At 33.3% G+C, this 23109-nt stretch overlaps 1 protein-coding gene across 7 annotated transcripts in view; it reads left to right on the top strand.

The window, feature by feature from the left end:
• The window catches only part of LOC111048928 (nuclear export mediator factor NEMF homolog), an 87757-nt gene extending 79732 nt beyond the window's left edge, over nucleotides 1–8025 (top strand). For all 7 annotated transcript variants that reach the window (XM_039427449.1, XM_039427451.1, XM_039427453.1 and 4 more), the window contains one exon: nucleotides 7472–8025. In XM_039427449.1, coding sequence (XP_039283383.1) covers nucleotides 7472–7670 — 199 coding nt within the window. In that variant the 3' untranslated portion in view covers nucleotides 7671–8025. The remainder of the gene's footprint in view (nucleotides 1–7471) is intronic.
• The last annotated feature ends 15084 nt before the right edge of the window (nucleotides 8026–23109 follow it).

Raw genomic sequence — 23109 nt, 5'->3', positions numbered from 1 at the left:
TCATCACATTGTCAAATATTAGCGATTAGCGGTAAAAGTTAATTAACAATCCACCTTAACCTCAAATATTAGCGATTTATTAAATAAATCGTATTGTCAAATTCATCACATTGTCAAATATTAGCGATTAGCGGTAAAAGTTAATTAACAATCCACCTTAACCCCAAATATTAGCGATTTATTAAATAATCGTATTGTCAAATTCATCACATTGTCAAATATTAGCGATTAGCGGTAAAAGTTAATTAACAATCCACCTTAACCTCAAATATTAGCGATTTATTAAATAAATCGTATTGTCAAATTCATCACATTGTCAAATATTAGCGATTAGCGGTAAAAGTTAATTAACAATCCACCTTAACCTCAAATATTAGCGATTTATTAAATAAATCGTATTGTCAATTCATCACATTGTCAAATATTAGCGATTAGCGGTAAAAGTTAATTAACAATCCACCTTAACCTCAAATATTAGCGATTTATTAAATAAATCGTATTGTCAAATCATCACATTGTCAAATATTAGCGATTAGCGGTAAAAGTTAATTAACAATCACCTTAACCTCAAATATTAGCGATTTATTAAATAATCGTATTGTCAAATTCATCACATTGTCAAATATTAGCGATTAGCGGTAAAAGTTAATTAACAATCCACCTTAACCCCAAATATTAGCGATTTATTAAATAAATCGTATTGTCAAATTCATCACATTGTCAAATATTAGCGATTAGCGGTAAAAGTTAATTAACAATCCACCTTAACCTCAAATATTAGCGATTTACTAAATAAATCGTATTGTCAAATTCATCACATTGTCAAATATTAGCGATTAGCGGTAAAAGTTAATTAACAATCCACCTTAACCTCAAATATTAGCGATTTATTAAATAAATCGTATTGTCAAATTCATCACATTGTCAAATATTAGCGATTAGCGGTAAAAGTTAATTAACAATCCACCTTAACCTCAAATATTAGCGATTTACTAAATAAATCGTATTGTCAAATTCATCACATTGTCAAATATTAGCGATTAGCGGTAAAAGTTAATTAACAATCCACCTTAACCTCAAATATTAGCGATTTATTAAATAAAAATTGTATTGTCAAATTCATCACATTGTCAAATATTAGCGATTAGCGGTAAAAGTTTGGGCAAGCAGTGTCACGGTCAGTGGCTTTTCATGGTACTACGACTAAATACAAAGCGCATGCGCCGTTGCTGTTTGCTGGGTCGCTCTACAGTGTCAAGTATAAATTCCCACTTCCTAATACTACGGATATTCTAGACAAATTAGGAAGAGCACAGTACTCATTACCCTATAGTGTGGTCCAGGTTATAATGGCAATGGATAAAGATATAAGAATAGCGATGCCGATTCTCTGCATTAATTAATTATATTTCTACACTGTCAAAAACATTATTGTCATCGTTGTGGACCTCGAAAAGGATAGTACCACCGGCTATGTCGGTAAATAAGTTACTTTAAATACTTAAATAAGTATTTAATACTTAAAATGCTTAAATAAGTTAGTTTTCTCGGACACTTAGTGACACCAAACGGAGTTAAACCAAACCCTGACAAAGTCGAAGCGATAAGAAGATATCCTACCCATAAAACAACGAAAGAGATAAAAGGATTTCTTGGACTTTTAGGATACTATCGAAAATTCATTAAAAACTTTGCTCGTATAACAAAACCTCTAAATGTTTGAAAACAAATGCTAAAATAGATATAAGACCCAGAGTACATTAAATGTTTTGAAACTTGTAAGAATATCCTTACTAACGAAGTAATCCTTCAGTATCCTGATTTTGAAAAACAATGCAACCTTACAACAGATGCTAGCAATTTAGCTATTGGGGCCGTTGTTAGTGAGAACAAAGACGGTGCCGATTTGCCTTGTGCATATGCAAGTAGAACCCTCAACCAAACTGAAATTAACTATTCAACTATTGAAAAAGAACTTTAGCCATAGTTTGGGCTACCAAGTACTTCTGCCCCTATCTCTATGCTAGAACATTCAAAATATTCACTGACCACAAACCCCTACAATGGTTATTTTCTATGAAAGAACCGAATTCAAAATTATTAATATGGAGACTGAAATTAGAAGAATTTGATTATGACATTATGTTATAAAAAAGGAACAGCAAATCAAAACGCAGATGCCCTTTCCCGAATTCAGTTGAATAATAATAACACACACAACAAAAACTCACCCAGATTATTCAGTGATATTGATGCGATTATAAATGAAGCCATTGAAAATGTAGTGAATATCATACCTAACGAGGATGTACAATCTATGATAGCTAACGTGGACGATAACGAAACGTTATTCCAAATATTAGAAAATGAAACCGGTACAGATGATAATATATAGTCCAGGCAATAATTAATGCTCAAAAAAGGGTATAGAGGGAAATGTTTGGAAGACAATTTTTGACCCCACAGTTCTGTTAAGGGTAGTAAGGAGGTAAACATATCAAAAGTCCCCACTCCTACCCCCAGTGCTAAGGGGGTGGGGGTGGTTTAAAGGTACCATTTTTTGGTTCATCGCATAAAACTAAAAAACTATGTACCCTAAGGACTTGACTGTCATATAACAAATTAAAGCTTACATAATTTCCTAAAATATTCATTCTACAACTTTTTCTATATTTCCTCTAGTTTTCGAGATACCCGCTCTTGAACGTGTGACATTTTTGAAAAAAACACTTTTGCTACCAATTTTTTCCTATTTTTGCTCGCATAACTTTTTTTAAATCGATCGGAAAAATCCATTCTGATTATTAGCTATATATATGTATTTGCATATGCATACATTGGCCAAAATTAGAAAAAAAACATAATTTTACACTTAATATTTCAAATACCAATAGAATTTAGAACGTTCTGGAGCCACTGACACGCATCTTATTCAGCATCATGGAGGGCCGACAGTCCTCCATGATAGGAGTGTTGTGGACACTCAGATATTAGGTGGTTCATTGATTGGATTTGTCCACATTGGCACAGAGGATCAGATGTGTATCCCCATACTGTCATCAGCTCAGCACACCTTCCCACCTGCGTCCTGAACCGGTTAAGGCCACACCACTCTCTACGTTTCAGCTGGTATTATTAGCTCATAAGGCATTTACTTCTCTTCAATTTGGTGTATAATTTCATACTTTTACGAATTTCCCTGCACCTTTTGCAGCAGCTTTAGTGTTGAGTATGAAATCTCCATTTTTGCAACAATAGACTAATTGACAAAGTAATTTGGAGGGAATGTTTTAAACAAAATTTTTGACTTTGCAGCTTTGTTGGAATGGGGACTTTTGATATGTCTTCTACGCTACTAACTAGTCCCAACAAAGATGCAATGTCAAAAATTTTGTTTAAAACATTCCCTCCAAATTCCGTTGTCAATTGGTCTATTGTTGCAAAAATGAATATTTCACTCTCAACACTAAAGCTGCTGCAAAAGGTGTAGGGAAATTCGTAAAAGTGTGAAATTATACATCAAATTGAAGAGAATATAATGCTCTATGAGCTCATAATCAGCATGGCTTTCTCTCATTGATTTTTAAAAAGTTATAAGAGCGAAAATATGAAAAATTGGTGGCAAACGTGTTTTTTTTTTCAAAAATGTCACACGTTCAAGAGCGGATATCTAGGAGGAGATATAGAAAAGTTGTGGAATGTATATTGTAGGAAATTATGTAAGCTTTCATTTGCTATATTACAGTCAATTCCTTAAGATACATAGTTTTTTAGTTTTATGCGATAAATCAAAAAATGGTACCTCTAAACCACCCCCACCCCCTTAGCACAGAGGGTAGGGGTGGGTACTTTTGATATATTTACCTCCTTACTACCCTTAACAGAACTGTGGGTTCAAAAATTGTCTTCCCAACTTTTCCCTCTATAACCTTTCCTTGACTGGACTAATAATGAAACCCCATTTAGAGGATTCGAAAACGAAACCCCTTTTCAAGTATTCGAAAATGATGAACCAGATTCCATAGGTCCTGCTGAAGATGAGTTCATAGAAAATAATTCTCATACGCAACATTCTAATTATGGAAGTAACACATCAGTAGAAATACCAGTTTCAGATGACCCAGTTAACTATGCTAAAAACCAAGTCATATTGAAGCTTGTGAGCAATAACACAAAGAAAGTCACTATTCATAAAATATTTTATTATTTGATATATTTTGATAGTAAAACAAGAATGATAGTAGAGATATCTGAGAATAATTTCGATAAAAATGTGATTGACTTCGTGAAAGAATATTTTTAGTGCCTAATGTTAGATATAGCTTGTATTTTGAAAATGAATTCTACGAAAGATTTGCTTCAGTGATTGCCAAAAAATTTTAATTTTCAAAACTCATACTTGTACGATGTAAAGTTGAAGTACTTGATGTAACACATGAAGATGACAGATATAGTAAACTATTTGAAATTTATTAATCATAAATGTAATAGAAGTAATAAGAAGATAAGTTAGATATCATAAGTGTGAAAGTGTGACTAATGATAAGAGATCTAGAAAAGGACTATTGAATGGCATAGGAGCCACAATAAAATTTATTACTGGAAATTTGGACTCGTATGATGGTGAAAGATACGATTATTTACTTGAACATTTGAAAACTAATCAAAACAGTTTCATTGATCAAATATCAGCCCAATATTCATTGAGTTCAGAACTTATTGCTGAATTTAATCAGACGTTGAACATTGTTAATTATAATTTCAATGAGTTGGAGAATAAATTTAAATTTGTAAATGATAAACTTAGCGACTATGTAGAACTAGAGAAATTTAGAGATTTGCTGAACCAGTTGAATATTTTATATAACATTGTATTAAGTTTGATCCAAGACATTGAAAACTCTTTAACATTTTGCAAATTGAAAGTTTTACATCCTAGCATTATTTCAACTAAAGAATTGTATTATCAGATAACCAAGATTGCTGGTTACTATAAGAATAAATTACCATTGAAACCTGAATTGAAAAATATGTGGGAAATCGAAAATTTGATAAATGTAAACTGTAAACTAACGTCTAAAGAAATCATTTACTTTTTGAACTTACCAATCGTAGATGAATCAAATTATAACTTATACAAGTTGTTTTCTGTACCTAGTATGTTTCAAAATGGATGTGTAACTATTATTCCTAAGTTCAGATACTTACTCAAGTCAAACGATAATTATAATAAGAAAGAAATATCAAGTGAATGCACTAGAAAAACAAGTTCTAATTTTATTTGTTCTGTAGAAAGTTTATATAATGACAAATTGAAATATGAAAAAGAAATTATTGAATCAGGAACTACATCAAACTGTAAATATAGTAAGATGAAAGGAGGTAATAGTATTGTAAAATAGATTCCAGAATCGAATAGCTATTTGTGTATCTTTCCAAATGAAGAAAACATAAAAATTGACAAGCAAGCAGAAACGATAACAAAATCTCTAAAAGGAGTTTATTTAATCAATAGCAACAACAATACCTATTATTATCATGGTAAAATACTTAATCATTTGTCTGAATCAAAATATCGACCTAAGTTATTGAACCTAGACAACGTTATCAATAGTATGAATGAAGACCAAGAACCAGAATTTACAATTAATTTAGAACATCTTAATTTTAATCAGATTGCTGTTAACAAGTACACTCCCATGAGGGAAGAAAAGAAAGTATTTTCACTACAAACATAAGTTTTTGGACAGTTATTTTGTATGTAATTTTTACTCTAATGTCAATTGTTCTATTGTATCGTTATCTAAGTAGAAAAGATTCACCCAATGTAAACACTGTTAACAACCCTACCCCCGAAGTTCTTTTTAGGGATGGAGGAGTTATATAGCTAATTACTCATATAGTCAGCACTCCTCATTCCATTATTGTTGATGTAGCATAGTTGTAGTGGAAGGTAACATTGTATTTAGTAGTCAGTTCCAAGCTAGCGGACATAGCGAACGGAGCTCTATCGCGAGATATAAAATTATTGTTATATGTGGTTAACAAATAAATTAATCTTAAAAAAGACTATTTGATTAATCGCAATCCTAACTTATATAGTTCATTATTTTTAATATAATATATAACAGGGCCTCTCAATATTTATGAAACATGAACTCCAGAACTGAGTTGATTGCTTTCAGCATGGAAAGTGTTTTACTTGCAAAATTTAATAGGATTATTTCAGTTTTTAATAGTGTAGTTCCACCAATAAACGAGTGAGGCTATTTAGCCTCATTTAGAGAAGATTGATTCAGCTATAAAACTAAAACATGTTAGTCCTTTACGTGTAACGATAAAAAGGCTAGTACCATCCCTCACCTGTAACAAAGTAAAATATTTGATAATGAATCAAACTTTACTGTTAAAAATTACTGTATAAATTACAATTATACCGGGTCCGGCATAAAAACCTGACGATTTTTGAGGGATAGTAATAATTTTTTTAATATGATAATAGTGTTTCGTATAATTAAAACATGTAATATATCTAATTAAAGATCACATTTTGCAATTTACAGTGAATTACATAGATTACTCAAAAAGTTTTTTATTTGAAGATTATGTCATCCAAATGATTTCCGTTACTTTCCACACACTCACTTGACCTAATTCTAAATTTTGCCATTGCTCGCTCAATCATCACTTGTAGAATTGCTTCGATTTCTCGTTGAATCCTTGAACTTTCTTTTGTTCTGTGGATTATTGACTGCCCAATAACGGTAATTTTGTTTATTCACAAATCCTGACAAATGAAAATATGCCTCGTCACTTTGAAAGAATAACGTCATCCTGGTGGACATTTTTGAGAATGATCTCCCAAGCAGCTTTGCGATGTGCCAAATCATTTGCATTAAGTTGTTGCACTAATATTATCTTAAACGGATGGAATTTCAGGTCGGAATGAAGAATTCGTTGTACACTTCGATCAGAAATGGCTAGCGCAACGGTATGTTTCTCTGCTGAACGTTGTGGAGACCGTGTAACAGCTACTCTTACCGCGTTAATGTTCTCAGGCGTTCTCACAGTCCGTTTTCATCCTGTTGGTTTCGTTTTTAAAGCAGACGACATGTTCCTAAAATTCTTTACCCACAACAAGATCGTATTTCTACTGGGAACAGGCGCGTATCGATTTAAATTATTGAAAGTCTGTGAAATGAACGCTGTGTTAAAATAACTGAGTCATTATTTTTAAAATAAGCTTCAATCACAAACGATGTTCACTTGACCACGACATACTGGATACTGAAATGGCAAGAATGGATCCCTCAATGTACAACATTCCCGCATTTTCAAAGACAGTGGTGCCAAAAATTACTATAAAATCGTCAGATTAATATGCCGGTCCCTGTACTTCACTGGTCATGATTTTTTTCTACTGTTACTCTATTGAACGTTTCTATTAGAACTACTGTGTTTTTAATTTCAGATACAAAATAAAAATGATGCCCGGTACTAGCAAACGAGGTAAAGCGGCTCGAGCAGCAGTCAGCGTTTTTCTAAGGGATAAAGCCGCCACTAATCACGAGAAAGACCTCTTGAAAAGTGTCAAAGAACAAGAGTTGTTTCTTAATCTCCCTGGAAAAGTCAAACTACTCGCTCCTCAGCTACAAAAACATAAAAAATAATTCATCAACTGCAAGTGGTTGTACAGTCATGCGTATAAGGAGGCAGGGGTGCCCAGTGCCCACAGCACGTTTTGATGTCGCAAGTTGCGACATGAGGCTGAATTTTGGGGGGGATTTTTGGAAAAAACTAGGGAAAATGGGGGATTTTCCAATATACAGTTTCTAAGTACCTAAATGGATACCAAATTTTGAGAATTTTGGGGGGGAATTTTGCGACAAGGACCATTGGGGATGGGCACCCCTGTAAGGAGGTATTTTGCACTGGCTTGCTCAGTCGAGGTCCATGTAAATAACAAACTATTTATGAATTGTTGGATAAGGATGATTGTTTATTATAAGTTATTCATTTTATAAATCAGTCTAATCATTTTCCCTTCAAAGTAATAGTAGTTTGCTACGTGATGGTAAACTATTGCAATGTTTTCTCTTGAGAATTTAAATCTACTGGATTGCTATACTGATATCTATATATACAAAATGGCACTGATACATTCACTCATTCATTCATTCATCATGAACAGATCTAGAAAAACTACTGGACCAAATACGTTCAAATTTGACTGTTGGCAAATTTTATTCAGTTGGCATACTAGAGGCGCACTAAGAACGGATTTTAAAAACATTTTCAAAGATATACACCCGTGTTTTTCTTTGTTTTCTAAGCTTTCTCATGAACAAATTGAGTTCAAATTTGATACACAAGTTCAGCTGATGTATTCAAATATTGTATGAAATGTATGAATTCAGGGCTACTTTTTTGTATTTATAAAATAGAATAATTCTATTGTAGTATCCTTATAACCTGACGATTGTGTGATCACCGAAACTAGTAGTTACAATTTGTATTCTTGTTTTATTATTTTCCTTGCCCTATTACCATAGGTAAGGAAAGAATTGCTTTCCAAAAAAATTAAGGTACCCCAATTTGTAAATTTCTATACGTTTCAAGGTCCCCTGAGTCCAAAAAAGTGGTTTTTGGGTATTGGTCTGTATGTGTGTGTGTGTGTGTGTGTGTGTGTGTGTGTGTGTGTGTGTGTGTGTGTATGAGTGTATGTGCGTCTGTGTACACGATATCTCATCTCTCAATTAACGGAATCACCTGAAATTTGGAACTTAAGGTCCTTACACTATAAGTATCCGACACGAACAATTTCGATCCAATGCAATTCAAGATGGCGGCTAAAATGGCAAAAATGCTGTCAAAAACAGGGTTTTTCGAGATTTTCTCAAAAACGGCTCCCAACGATTTTGATCAAATTTATACCTGAAATAGTCATTAATAAGCTCTATCAACTGCCACAAGTCTCATATCTGTAAAAATTCCAGGAGCTCCGCCCCATCTATGCAAAGTTTGATTTTAGATTTCCAATTATCAGGCTTCAGATACAATTTAAACAAAAAACTCTAAGTGGAAAAGATTGAGCATGAAAATCTCTACAATTAATGTTCAATAATATTTTCACCGAAAATTTAAAATAAGCTTGAAATTCAAGAAAATGTTATTATTTCAATTGCAAACTGTTGGCAACTGTTGATTCTATTGAATCATTCACTATGAAGAGATAAGCAGACTTCGTGTATCTCCAGCGTTATTGTCCTGTCACCAGCTGGCTTGGATCTTTGAATAGTAGACTTGAGATTCGCGTGTACACTAGCGTCAGGTGATGAATTTTCATAACGGCTAGGAAAGTTGTGTGAGTGCGCCACACCAGATTTTTTTTATTAATTTTAGAAGGTATTATAATTCTATTTTATAAAAACAAATATTGTATTAGAGAGGCTCTGAAGGTACGCCCAAAATCGGTGTTTTTCTCACCCCTTTTTCGCCGTTTTCTTACCCCCAGTATCAATTCACAAAAATCTGGTTCACACAACTTTCCTTGCCGTTATGAAAATTGATCACCTGACGCTAGTGTTCACGCGAATCTCAATTCAGTTCAATTTATTACTTGTCATGGCTAAACAATGGTAAGCATAGACAATAGTCACGTACATTCAAATTTCAACATTCATTTACAAAGTAAGACCGTGGGGTCCCATCTGACCGAATCCCAAAAGGTCGAAGAGTATACTTTCCCATATGGTCGAATCCCATCTAGCCGATGATATTCGATCATTTGCGACGAACTGCAACATTTTTCTATCAAATGGGATTCGACTGTTTGAGAATCGGTCAGATGGGAAAATCAAATTTTCGACCTTTTGCGACAGTTGAGATTTTCGGCCAAATGGGATTACTATTAAAACTTTTCGATCATTTGGGAAAGTACAAGTCTGGTGGCATGCCAAATGACCGATTCTTATTTGGTCGAAATTATTTTTTTTTTGTCGCAAAAGATCAAAAATTGAAGAATCCCAAATGGTAGAATTGAAACTTGTACTTTCCCAAATGGTCGAATCCCAAATGATCGAAAAGTTTTAATAGTAATCTCATTTGGCCGAAAATCTCAACTGTCGCAAAAGGTCGAAAATTTGATTTTCCCATCTGACCGATTCTCAAACAGTCGATTCCCATTTGATAGAAAAATTTTTTAGTTCGTCGCAAATAGTCGAATCTCAAAAGGTCGAAAAGTATACTTTCCCATATAGTCGAATCCCATCTAGCCGATGAGATTCGATCATTTGCGACTAACAACTAAACTTTTCTACCAAATAGGAATCGACCATTTGGGAATCGGTCAGTTGGGAAAATAAAATCTTCGACCTTTGGCGACAGTTGAGATTTTCAACCAGATGGGATTACTATTAAAACTTTTCGATCATTTGGGTTCGACCATTTGGGAGAGTACAAGTTTCAATTCTACCATTTGGGATTCTTCATTTTTCGATCTTTTGCGACGAAAAATATGATTTTCCCAACTGACCGTTGAACATTTTCCATCACTCATAATGTTCACCAGGAATTACAATAACACCTTTTTTCTTCTGGTTTTTTTATTGTTATTCTACGTTTGTTTCCCAAGCTGGTTCTCAACTTGTTTTTGATCAACTTTCATCCTCAAATCTCACAGTATGACCAATTGACAAGCACTGTCTCATTATAATAGCAATATTTCATTTTTATTACCACACTTTCTAGAACAGTTTCACTTTGAATCAATTAGTTACTGATTTCCTTTAGTCTAAATTACAGTAACTATATTACCCATAGTATGGTCATCGACTGTCAAGCATTTGATTGACTAGCTCAATCACGTGGTACAAATCCGCCATTAAGATTTCAAACAAACTTTATAGTCCTATCTTATTGCGTTGGAAATTTGCTACTTATCTCTTCTTTCTCCGATTGAAAACAATTTTTGAACTTCCGATGAGTTTGGTATAACATTTTCGAAGGAAAGTTGGTTATACTTAAAAAAAAAAAGACTGATAAAGTTTATTTAAATAACACTGATAGCGTAAACATCAATTTTTCTTTCCTCGGGCTCCTTGTGGACCACTTTCTGGGAACATGCAGAAATGGAAGGTTCCTAGTAACGCAACCTGAAAGCTGAATCTTCAAAAAATGACTGATAATCTTTTGAAATATGTCATGATATTGTTATGTAATATATTGTCCCATTGACAAAAAATAATAATTTTATAAGTGATACTTTTAAACCACTGCTAGTGGTATTGCAAGTCGAAACTCATATATCAACAGCTATTGAACAATTGAACATGCTATGAGGAGGCTTTTCAGGACTGAAGAGAATCATTCATAGGAGAAAAGACGGAGTGCGGTACGGCGAACAGTTAAAACAGAGGCGAGCGATTACCAGTAATGTCATTATCAGATTATTTAATGTCATTTCAGATTATCATTACTCTTTAACCCTACACAATCATTCTTCACTGTCATTACTTTTCTTCAGTAAAGGTGTGGTCAAGCTTTCAAGCTTGTGTTACAACAACGTGTAGAATGGATCCAGCAAAAAATCTTGTGTTGCTATAATTGACCGAGCGAAGTGAAGTCTAAGATTCAAGTCGACGGTTTGACATTTCTCTTAATGCTTAAATGTTTATACAGGGTGTCCCAGCTAAGGTGTAAACCCCGGCTACCATAGATTCTACATGCAATTTGCAACAAAAAATGTTCAGTAAAATTTTCTCCTATCGACCTTCGTTTTCGAGATATATCGATTTTTCGATATTTTTCAAGTAGGCGTACTTCCAGTCATTAAATCGTCAATATCTCAAGAACCATTGATCTTAAGTGAATTTTAAGGACATCGTAGAAAAGAGGACAAAATTTCACATTGATTTGAGGTATAAAACATGCCAAAGTCGATTATTGAGTAGTATTTTTTAGCGGTCAAAGTTGAAAAAGAGTGATTTTTGAAGATTTTTGAAGTTTTTCGAAAACTTCAGACACATTTTTCTCGATTTTTTTTCCATGGTACGAAATAATTTTTATAGCAAAAAAACTTCTTTTTTTGATTATCTTTCGAATGAGACCAAATACAGGTGTCTAGCTCAAATCCTCGAATCAGAATTTCAGTTTAAATTCGATTTTTTAATTAAAAACGAGACTTATCTTGTTTGAGTGTGAATAATTGTCTACAATTTGATAGCTTTGTGTCGAGTGATTGAGGGCGTAAAAATACTTTTCTATAGGAAATTTGGCTGAGAAATTCAATGAAACTGGTTAGAAGTTCGTATCTGCAATTGTTATTGAGATACAAGTTGAAAAAAGTTCAAAGTCGAGGAGGAGGAGTTCAAAGAAGGATGTTGTCGATGAGGGAAGCATCTTCTGTAAAGTCTCTCCGCCTCTTTTGAGTTGTATGCACATTCTGCATATACCAATAGCATGTCTGTATACTCAATTGTGGAGAATTTCATGTTGGTAACGATAATAAACACGGACACTTGATAACTTGTTGAACTTGAGTAAAAAAAAGACTTATCATACTAATAAACTAAAAAAAACCTCAAACAAACTACACTCGAAAACAATACTCTAACTAAAATATAAACTTGGAAACAGAAAACAACAAAACTGAAATAGTGAATTGGAAAAATCAAACACTCATGAAAAAACTAGACTTAATAACTCAGGAACACAAACGAACGAACTGGGAAAACTTGACTATTGACTGGAAAGACATCATTATCGACCGACTGGAAGCACGTTACTTTTCATACAATGACTGCGAGAATTGTCTCTATTGTTGGGTGAGCATTAGAAAAACTTTCTATTCTTTCAGAGCAGCTGATTAATGAACAGATTGATTTTTCCTTCTCACACAATTGAATCTCAATGGTAGACTATGAATTTAAAACAACGAAAAGATGTCTTTAGGGTGCTCTTCTTGAAAATTTTCATTTTTTAACACTCTATAGTTTTGAAATTTTCCTGGAAAATTTATACTCATTCGATAGTTTATAAAATGGCAAAGTTTTTTCATTATTGGAAAAATATTGTTACTGTGAAAAAAATCAAGAAAAAACTGTTTGAAAAGTTTAGATTTTAACTCGACTTTGAACTTTTTTCAACTTGTATCTCAATAACAATTGGAGATACGAACTTCTAACTAGTTTCATTGAATTTCTCAGCCAAATTTCCTATAGAAAAGTATTTTTACGCCCTCAATCACTCGACACAAAGCTATCAAATTGTAGACAATTATTCACACTCAAACAAGATAAGTCTCGTTTTTAATTAAAAAATCGAATTTAAACTGAAATTCTGATTCGAGGATTTGAGCTAGACACCTGTATTTGGTCTCATTCGAAAGATAATCAAAAAAAGAAGTTTTTGCGCTATAAAAATTATTTCGTACCATGGAAAAAAAATCGAGAAAAATGTGTCTGAAGTTTTCAAAAAACTTCAAAAATCACTCTTTTTCAACTTTGACCGCTAAAAAATACTACTCAATAATCGACTTTGGCATGTTTTATACCTCAAATCAATGTGAAATTTTGTCCTCCTTTCTACGATGTCCTTAAAATTCACTTAAGATCAATGGTTCTTGAGATATTGACGATTTAATGACTGGAAGTACGCCTACTTGAAAAATATCGAAAAATCGTTAGATCTCGAAAACGAAGGTCGATAGGAGAAAATTTTACTAAACATTTTTTGTTGCAAATTGCATGTAGAATCTATGGTAGCCGGGGTTTACACCTTATCTGGGACACTCTGTATATGTTGCGCATTTACGGCGAAACGCGGTAATAGATTTTCATGAAATTTGACAGGAATGTTCCTTTTTCAATTTCGTAAAAATCAGACTATAGAATTATTCATCATAAATCAGCTGACAAGTGATTACACAGATGTGTGGAGAAGCCAGTCCATTGCTGTATTTCCATAAGGTCTATAGTTTTAATCAGGTACTTGTGGATGAGAATACTGCGTGGAGTCTACTGTTCACAGAACTACTAGTTATAGTATTAGCTACAGAAAGGCGGGTAAAACGTAAACGCTGGATGAAGGATTGGTTGAGAAACATGAACAGTACTCTCATGTTGTATTGTTAAATGAAATTCAACTCACCTAGCCAGGACTACAAAAACTATTTACGCATGAATGACATTATGTTTGAGAAATTGCTGAAACTATTTACACCTTTTTTACTCCGAGAAGATACAAACATGAGACAATGTTTGCCAGTTAAAGGAAGACTAGCAGTAACATTAAGGTACCTTGCCACTGGGTGAAACTTTGAAGACCTAAAATTTTCAGCGGTCATGTCACCTGCATCAATAAGCAATTCCATTGTTGAGACTTGTGAAGTACTTGCATACATATTGCAAGACTACATGAATGTACATTTAATTTACTACATACTTGCATTTATTTATATTCAGCATTAGTATGTTATTGTTAAAAAACATACACAGATAAATTAAGTTTCCCTTTCCATATGTAGAATGTAGGCTACTACATGCATATAGTGAGGTCCACGTTGTAAAGACAGTGTTTGATCCTTGTCTATCATTCAACAAAGCGGATAGCGTTATCTCTTTCTCGCTTTGCTCTGTTGCCAGATCGTTTTTTAACAATGCAGAATGGATAATTGATTAACAAAATAGGTTCCACAGTTCTGGAAGGAAGTGTTTCGAATGTTTTGATGAACTGTCGCAGATGTTCTTTTCCAAATGCATTTCCTTCACTAGGTACAATCACTTTACTGTCGCTGTCCATGATGATTGTACAATCTTGCAGTGCGAACTGAAAAATGACGATATACTGATGCACGACACTACACGATCATTACTAATGATATTATCCCCACCAAAAGCGAGTAATGAAGACTGAAAATCAGAAAATCCGGATTTTTGTCATTACTATCCATCATTACTATCTATGTCTCACTACACGATCATTATTAATGACATTAGTCTCCAGTAATGACATCAATAATGACCGTCTAAGGTTTGCTCAACAGCTGATTTTTAACATTATGAAACATATTATGCTCATGTTCGCTGAATTCGCGATGCTCGGCGGAATGCACGGTTTGCTACGCGGTTGGAGGTTCGGTTCGGCATGTGTGGACGCACCTTTGGTTGTTACAGGACATTTATACAGATCAGAGGCCAAAGCAACATAATAATCTATACTATAACAAAGGAAAAGAACTGGCTTATACACGTACGGAATAGGAAACACAATAATCATGGACTGATTAAACTGATTAACTGGACTGATTAACTTGGAATGTTGCATATAGATTCTTTATTAATTAACCGAGGATGGTTATAGACCTATTTTCGATTCTTCAAGATTTGATTACATCAAGCTTTCAGTTTGTCAAGTTGTAAATAGACCCTTGCGGAGCACGGGTTACCTGCTAGTTAACAATAACAATCGTTTACCAAAGTTGTTGGCGTCCGCTATATCTGTGTTGACATTCTCGAAACTCAAACCAAAACAATGTTTGTTTAGTGACGTTCACAAATACATGTATTGAAAACGTTTTCAAAACACATTAGAAACAATAGAAACCAATAGAGAGCCTCTGCGTGCAATGATCACCCAATCGCTTTAAAGCGCGCCTAAGACTATGAAAGCCGGGAGATTCAAAACTGGTCTGAAGGTATCAAATCGCCCGAACAGTTTTTCGGATCTGGAGAGGAAAGGAGCCATGGAAAAACTCTACAAAAAAACAGGAACATTTATCTTAACATTAGTGTCCTTCCCATAAATTTTCAAGTCAATCTGTCAACAAATAAAAAAGTTATTGCGATCTTTCGAATTTTATGTCTTCAAACGATCAAAGTACAATAAATTCAGTGTAACCTACCTAAATGTTGAACACAATTCGGACAACTCATTCTATTTTTGTCAAAAATTGATTAATCAATGATATTTTTGAATTTCTGAACGCAAGATTGTGTTTCTAGAGAGTTGCTTCAGACATATATAATATCAGAAAGATTAAAAATCGTTCAGTTCTTCCATAATTAACACTTATATTTTATACACGCGTATATTATTGACAATGATATACGCTTTCAAGATGTATAATTTGAATACTTCTAATTTAATCTTTTCTCTATTTTTCATAAACTTCCATCCTCAAATCTCGCAGTATGACCAATAATTGACATGCACTCACTCATTCCAGCAATATTTCATTCTTATTATTCTAATTTTAACACTTTCTGAAACAGTTTTACTTTTAATCAATAATTAGTTCCTTATTTTCTTCAGTCTATATTGATAAGCTGTTATGTACAAAAATAGGGAGGGACTTCGGAGCGGAACACATTTAATATATTTTCCAACACATCATTAATCACCAAAATTCTTATGAATTTTCCTTCTCGAGTAAATAGTCCGGGCGCAAATATCATGAATAAGGCACTGACCACTCCGTGGTCATTTTTGGGTAACAGCCGTGGAAGATGTCTCAATTTCTTCGTTAGGTCTAGCATAATAAGGATCGTGATGATGATAAGTCGAAATCACAGGCAAACACCTCGAAAACAAGATGGCCGCCAAAATTTCCAGGGTTTTGCTATATCGCTTGTATTTCAATAACCGTTCAAGATAATCAAACTTTGTTTTGGACGAAAATATTTTAAAAACCTTCCTATACAATTTTTGTTCTATAAAATCTTCCTCTAAAGCGCATATTGTTTTAGTTATAACCTTCAAAAGCCCAAAAAACGTTTTTTCTAATTTTTTTTTTCAAATTTCATTCCTTTATAAATTTTTTCGTGCAAGAGATACAGATAAATTTTGAATCTATGAAGTTTAGAGCGTTATTTCAGCTTTGGAACGATATATCTTCATGCGCTGTACGTCAGGAAATGAGTTCTCAAGCGCCCTCAAAAAAAAAAAAAACCCTGCACGGTTTCTGGTGCGTTTTTCTATACACATGAGGTGACAAGCTAGAACTTTAAAATCGATTTTTTCATGACTACTTCAAGATAGAGACTTGAAAATGGTCTCAATCTCTTCGTTACAACAAGCCGAATAAGAATATTGATGATGGAAACAACGAAAATATTCGACATCATTGAAAAATTCAAGATGGCCGTCATTATTGACAGAAATTTTTATATCGCTTGCTATTTAGTTATTGTGGGAGATATCGGATTGGTTTTACCACCAAAGAGTTCAGAATTAAACAAACTATGATGTTCGAGAGAATCGACTCATTTCGACCACTCTTTTCATGATTTATTCAACTTCAAAAACTTGAAACATACATTTTTCTGGGACAATATTTCACTTTCCACCCTGTAAATGTATTCGTAGGTGACATACACCAGTGTTTTTGGTACAGTGTTCTAGTATATTTCTAAAGCTTCAAAATGACATCTGGTTGGAGGCAGTCAGTTCATATTCCACGGCTGGAGCGTCATCGGAAAAAGAGAGAAAAGTACTGTTTGCAGCTGAAAACATGCTTTTTCCACCAAATGCCAATCCCAACAATTAGAAAACCGTGTAACTCATGACTCCTTGAAGGTACAGACTTGGGAATGGTATCAATCTCTTTATAATAATGTGTAGAAAGAGATTATCTATGATGGTAATCTCAAAAATGTTTGTGATCATAAAAAAACAAGATGGCGGCAAAAATATGTCGATTTTCAAGAAATCGTCCGTAATTCTAATAATGTCGTGGATATCGGATCAATTCAGCCATGTGGAAGCTTCAAAATAATCATACTACAATATCCGAAAGATTTATCTAATTCCAACAACTTTTACTATGGTTAATATAGATGTCAACCAGATGTCATTTTGAAGCTTGGAAATATACTAAAATATAAACTTTAAATTCTTTGTTGCCTAGAGGACTGGTACATAGAAATTTCAGCCTGTTTCCACTGTTCCGATGAAGTTAAATTCTCTTCCTGCCTGGCATTCATTTGTATCACCTTTTAACTTATAGCTCAGCAATCACAAGTGAGCAGCTTATTTTATAATTCTCGTATTTTGACAGTAGGCTTATAACTGTAGTGCTCTCAATAATGAAGAATTTGAAAATGATTAGATCATACACAAGATAATCAATCATCGCGTTGTTCTCAAGATTATTGTTTGTGCTTAGGCCTAATGATTTTTAGAAATTATTGCTAAGGAAATAGAATTTCTTCAATATTTAGCATTTTCTCAATTGATTGACAATCGGGAGTATTGAGTATCGGATTGACATTGAAGTATGATCAAGCTAGACTATATAGCAAGATTTGTGAAAATTGATCAACTTTCAAAACGTTTGATGCTTGCAAGATTGTCAGAAATTATAATCTAATTTGTTAGGCAACAAAGAATTTAAAGTTTCTATTTACTGCAGAAGGAAAATTCATAAGAGTTTTGGTGTTTAATGATGTGTTAGAAAATGTATTAAATTTGTTCCGCTTCGAACTATATTATTTTATTTTATCTGATATTATCAGATTAGCTCATTTACTTTAGATTACCAGTTTACCAGAGATTTATAATGGTGTAACAACCGAAACCGGTATCTCGATTTTTTATTAATTTGTGGTTTGACAATATCTTTTCTTTTCATTTAATATAAATTATAAAATACGTTCGCTTGAATTCTAGGTTATGATAGTTGAAAATGATACTAATTCAGTATTCAATTGATTGACCAAAGCATATACTAGAAGGACTTATTTGAAGAAAGAGGGTGTGAGAGTCAGCTTCTCTTCATCAGACAAACGCATGATTTTGTGAGCGGGTAAAAGAGAGTAAGATAGAGAGATAAAGAAATTATAAAAGATAGCAAACGATAGAAGATAACAAATGATAGGGATTCAGAGAGCTTGTACAAGAGAGCAAGATAGTATTGGAGGGTGCATATACAAACTCGGCAGTAATGGTCAAAGGAGTTTCAGAATTTCAGGGGACCCTCAAAAAGTGCTATACGAACTCGGTAATTTTTGTAAAGATTGAGCAGGGACTACATAATACACCTATTGTATTTCGTGCTTGCTTGTACAGAAACCCTTTCCACTCATCACCATGATCCTTCCCATGAAACGCACAGGACACCACTCAATCAAGTGATCTAACAAATAATTATTAAACTCGAATCGTCCTTTCCAGTTTTCAAGTAGATTTCAACAACTCTTATACTGACAGATTACAATTTCTATGAGATTTACAAGGTTCTGTTGAAATTCAACACTACAATAAAACATTACTCCATCATTTACAATGTATAATCTTATATTGTTAGTTATAAGATTGTTATTCTTGGTCTATCATTCATTAATTTTTTAATATGGAAAACTGATATTATTTCATATGATCTTTTTGAAGAAATAATTATATCTTATAGGAAATAATTACATGAATGTGGCATATGAAGTAGGAAATTAAATACGAAGACCTCGATCAACAAGTCACAGATAGGGCAAGAAATATTTCAAAATCAATTATAGTATGATGCAAGAAATACATTGTTTCTACATGGGAGATGGGAGTAGTAATTTTAATTAAACACCGACTAAAATTCATCCCATACCGATTCCCGATCATGACTCTTACTAAATGATTGATGTAAATGTGACGGAGACACTGTTGAAATTGAATGGGATCATTCTATATTCTTCACCATGCATTCATTAAACGTATGAAATATATATTCGATTGGTCATTCTTCATAATATTTGATGTTTGATTACTGTGGCTGGTCACCCGTAGCCATCAAATGCTGTGAGATAAATGAATGTTTAATCTTCTGATAATAATAAGTCCTATTACAAAAATAGCGTACTTTTTTATACATTTACATCCATTGAGAGTCGAATACATCTTGAATTGAAAGTTCGATTGTCGAGTTTGTAGGGCCCTGACAAGGATAGCCGAGTTTTCATACCTGAGAAAAATAGCCGAGTTTATATAACACTCAAGAGGGATCTTTTTCTTAAAACTGCCGAATTTGTATACTAAATTTGGGATTTTCTGACCGCACTGCCGAATTTGTATACACCTGTATAGGGTTAAGAGACCATGTGGAAAGTAAGAGAAAAATAGAATTGAAGATTATCTTCCAATTATACTTTTTGACTTAGATAATATTATAATGGAATCATTAACATTAATCTAACACTAAGTCACACTTTTTGACTTAGATAATATTATAATGGAATCATTAACATTATATGGTACCATTTCATTTCCGTGAAACTCTTATGTCAATTGGGATAGTAATGAGGGTAAAATATAGATGTGTGTAATTTTCACCTACATTGTTATTCAATCTGTAAGATTAATTATTCACCCCATCCATAAGAAATCAAGTTATAATGACTGGAATCATTGATTATAATGGTTGAAAATACTATTGATTTTATAGACATAGATCACTATATCAGATATACAGAGTGTCCCACCAATGTTGTAACAGCCGTTAACCATAGATTCTACTCGACATTTCTGACAAAACTGTTCAGTAAACTTTTTTCCTATCGACCTTAGTTTTCGAGTTATATCGATTTTTCGATATTTTCGGAATATGCCCACTTCTGCTCATTAAAATACTCAATAACTCGAAAACTACTGGTCGAATTCCAATTTCAAGACTATTGTTGGAAAGAGAAAAATATTTCAAACAAGATTAATGTAATTTTATTTGTTGTAAGATATTTTGTAGGTTTTTATTAATATCAAACCGTTTTTTCTCGGGTTTTCTCCGGGTGATTATAGTGGTTTCAATATTTCAAAAACTTCTCCATTTCATGAGCTTTCGAATGAGTATAAATTCGAAAAGGTAAGTTCATGATAAAGTGTTCAAAACTAATATCTGGAATGAACACCTTCAAAATGAGGAAATTCACAAACAGCAAGCATCAAGTGGTGATCCTAGGGTGAAATCACCTGATTTCTCTCTGACAATATTCACATGTTTTAATCAATATTTTAACATTCTACAATGATATGACTTTTTCAATAACTTGCATTAATTTCCCTAAGGGTGAAATCACCTAATTATTGCATTATTTTCTGTAGCATATAGCCTAAATCCTATATAAAAATTAATCATGCTCTTTTACAAGATCCAACAAAATTTATTTATAGAATAATAATTCAAAGTGGATGAATGACAGAATTGAAAAAAAAACTAATGGCAATCATTTAAATGATAATCAAGTTACATGTCATGCTCACAGCTTACAGGAATTCAAAATAGCCTCCATTTCTCTTTGTGCAACTTCTTCTGCCGTTCATCAAGCTTCGAGTTGCCTGTCTCACTTCGTTGGTTTCACTCTTCATTACTTTAAACGTCAATCGAATTCTGAGAATCAGTTCCTCCCTGGTCTCTACAGGTTCTCTGTAAACTTTATACTTTCCACAACCCCCCAAAAGTAGAAGTCTATTGGAGTAAGATCAGATGAGCGTGGTGGCCAACTTACGGGTCCACTGCCCAGCATAATTGTTATCGAACCACCCACGGACGCTTCTTGAAGATTACTGAATAATTTTGTTTAGGCGTTTTTGAAATTAGGGAGATGAGTTATAATGGATAAACAAGTGGCAGCCGTATATGGTATAAGTAGGGGCTGCCACTTGTAATGGCGAAATTAGCATTATCGGCTGCCACTTGTCAAGGAAGATATATATATATATATATATATATATATATATATATATATATATATATATATATATATATATATATATAAGGTCTTTGCAATTGGTTGATTATTTGCAGATCTATGAAAATGTGGCCCCCACTATAAAGGGTGGGTGAAAAGTCCGAGAACGGCTTCAAATCTTATATATATATATATATCTTGTGCTAAAATATATATTTGTAATATTATAGATTACAAAGGCATTGGTATGTAATAATCTTATAGGTTGCCCCCTCAATGGCCGATTTAAATTCCAAGTACGACACTAGTGCTGCATGTGAGTCTATGCATCTTTAAGGTCTTTGCAATTGTTTGATTATTTGCTGATCTATGAAAATGTGGATTGTTTGATTATTTGCTGATCTATGAAAATGTGGCCCCCACCATAAAGGGTGGGTGTAAAAAGTCCGAGAATGGCTTCAAATCTTATACACAAACACAAAGGTAATTTGATAGTGAGTGTGATTGGGGATCCTACTCAAATTGAAAAAACTACTTTACTATGACTTTGAAAATCTGGTCTGACATCTTGGATCCGCCATGTTTAATGCAACTTTGTTTCTTTAAATAGGAAGGTGGTCATGCGATACATATGTTTTCGATACAGAATTCTAAGAAAAAATTAATGGCAAAAGCCGCTTATTGATATCTCAAACCGTTTTGAAGATATTCACATCATTAATCAATACCACTTATGTATTATTAATTTTGATTTGCATGGTAATGATTAATAATTTGAATATCTTCTAAACGGTTCGACATATCAATGAGTGGTTTTCGATATTCAATTTTTCTTGAAATTCCATATTGAAATCATGTATCGCATGACAACCTTCCTATTTAAAAAAATAAAGTTGTATTCAATATGGCGGACCAGATTTTGAAGTCATAGTAAAGTAGTATTTTCAATTTGGGTAGGATCCCCATTCACACTCACCTTGGAATCACATTTTTTATGAGATACTAAGCCGTTCTCATACTTTTTTTCTCTCATTTCTGGTTTGAATAGTATTGATTAATAATGTCATTTTTTCTCGGAATTCTGTATCGAAATCATGCACCTCATGACCACCTTCCTATTAGAAAAAACAAAGTTGCATTCAACATGGCGGATCCGAAATGGCGGACCAGATTTTCAATGTCATAGTAAAGTAGTATTTTCAATTTGAGTAGGATCTCCAATCACACCCAAAATTACCTTTGTGTATGAGATATTAAGCCGTTCTCGGACTTTTCACCCACACATATATGAATATGTGTCGGGATGCCACCAATTTTGCTATTGTTTAAGATTTTATACCAAAAGTAAACAATTCTAATAAAGATACATCTTGCGAGTCATTAGAAGTTCATGAAAACCACATTAATTTATATACACAAATTTAAAAAAGAAAATTGATAACCT

Source organism: Nilaparvata lugens, chromosome 4, assembly GCF_014356525.2.
Source record: "Nilaparvata lugens isolate BPH chromosome 4, ASM1435652v1, whole genome shotgun sequence".
Lineage (NCBI taxonomy): Eukaryota > Metazoa > Arthropoda > Insecta > Hemiptera > Delphacidae > Nilaparvata > Nilaparvata lugens.
Note: the sequence above shows the minus strand (reverse complement) of the source record. Positions and strands in the feature narration are given on the sequence as shown.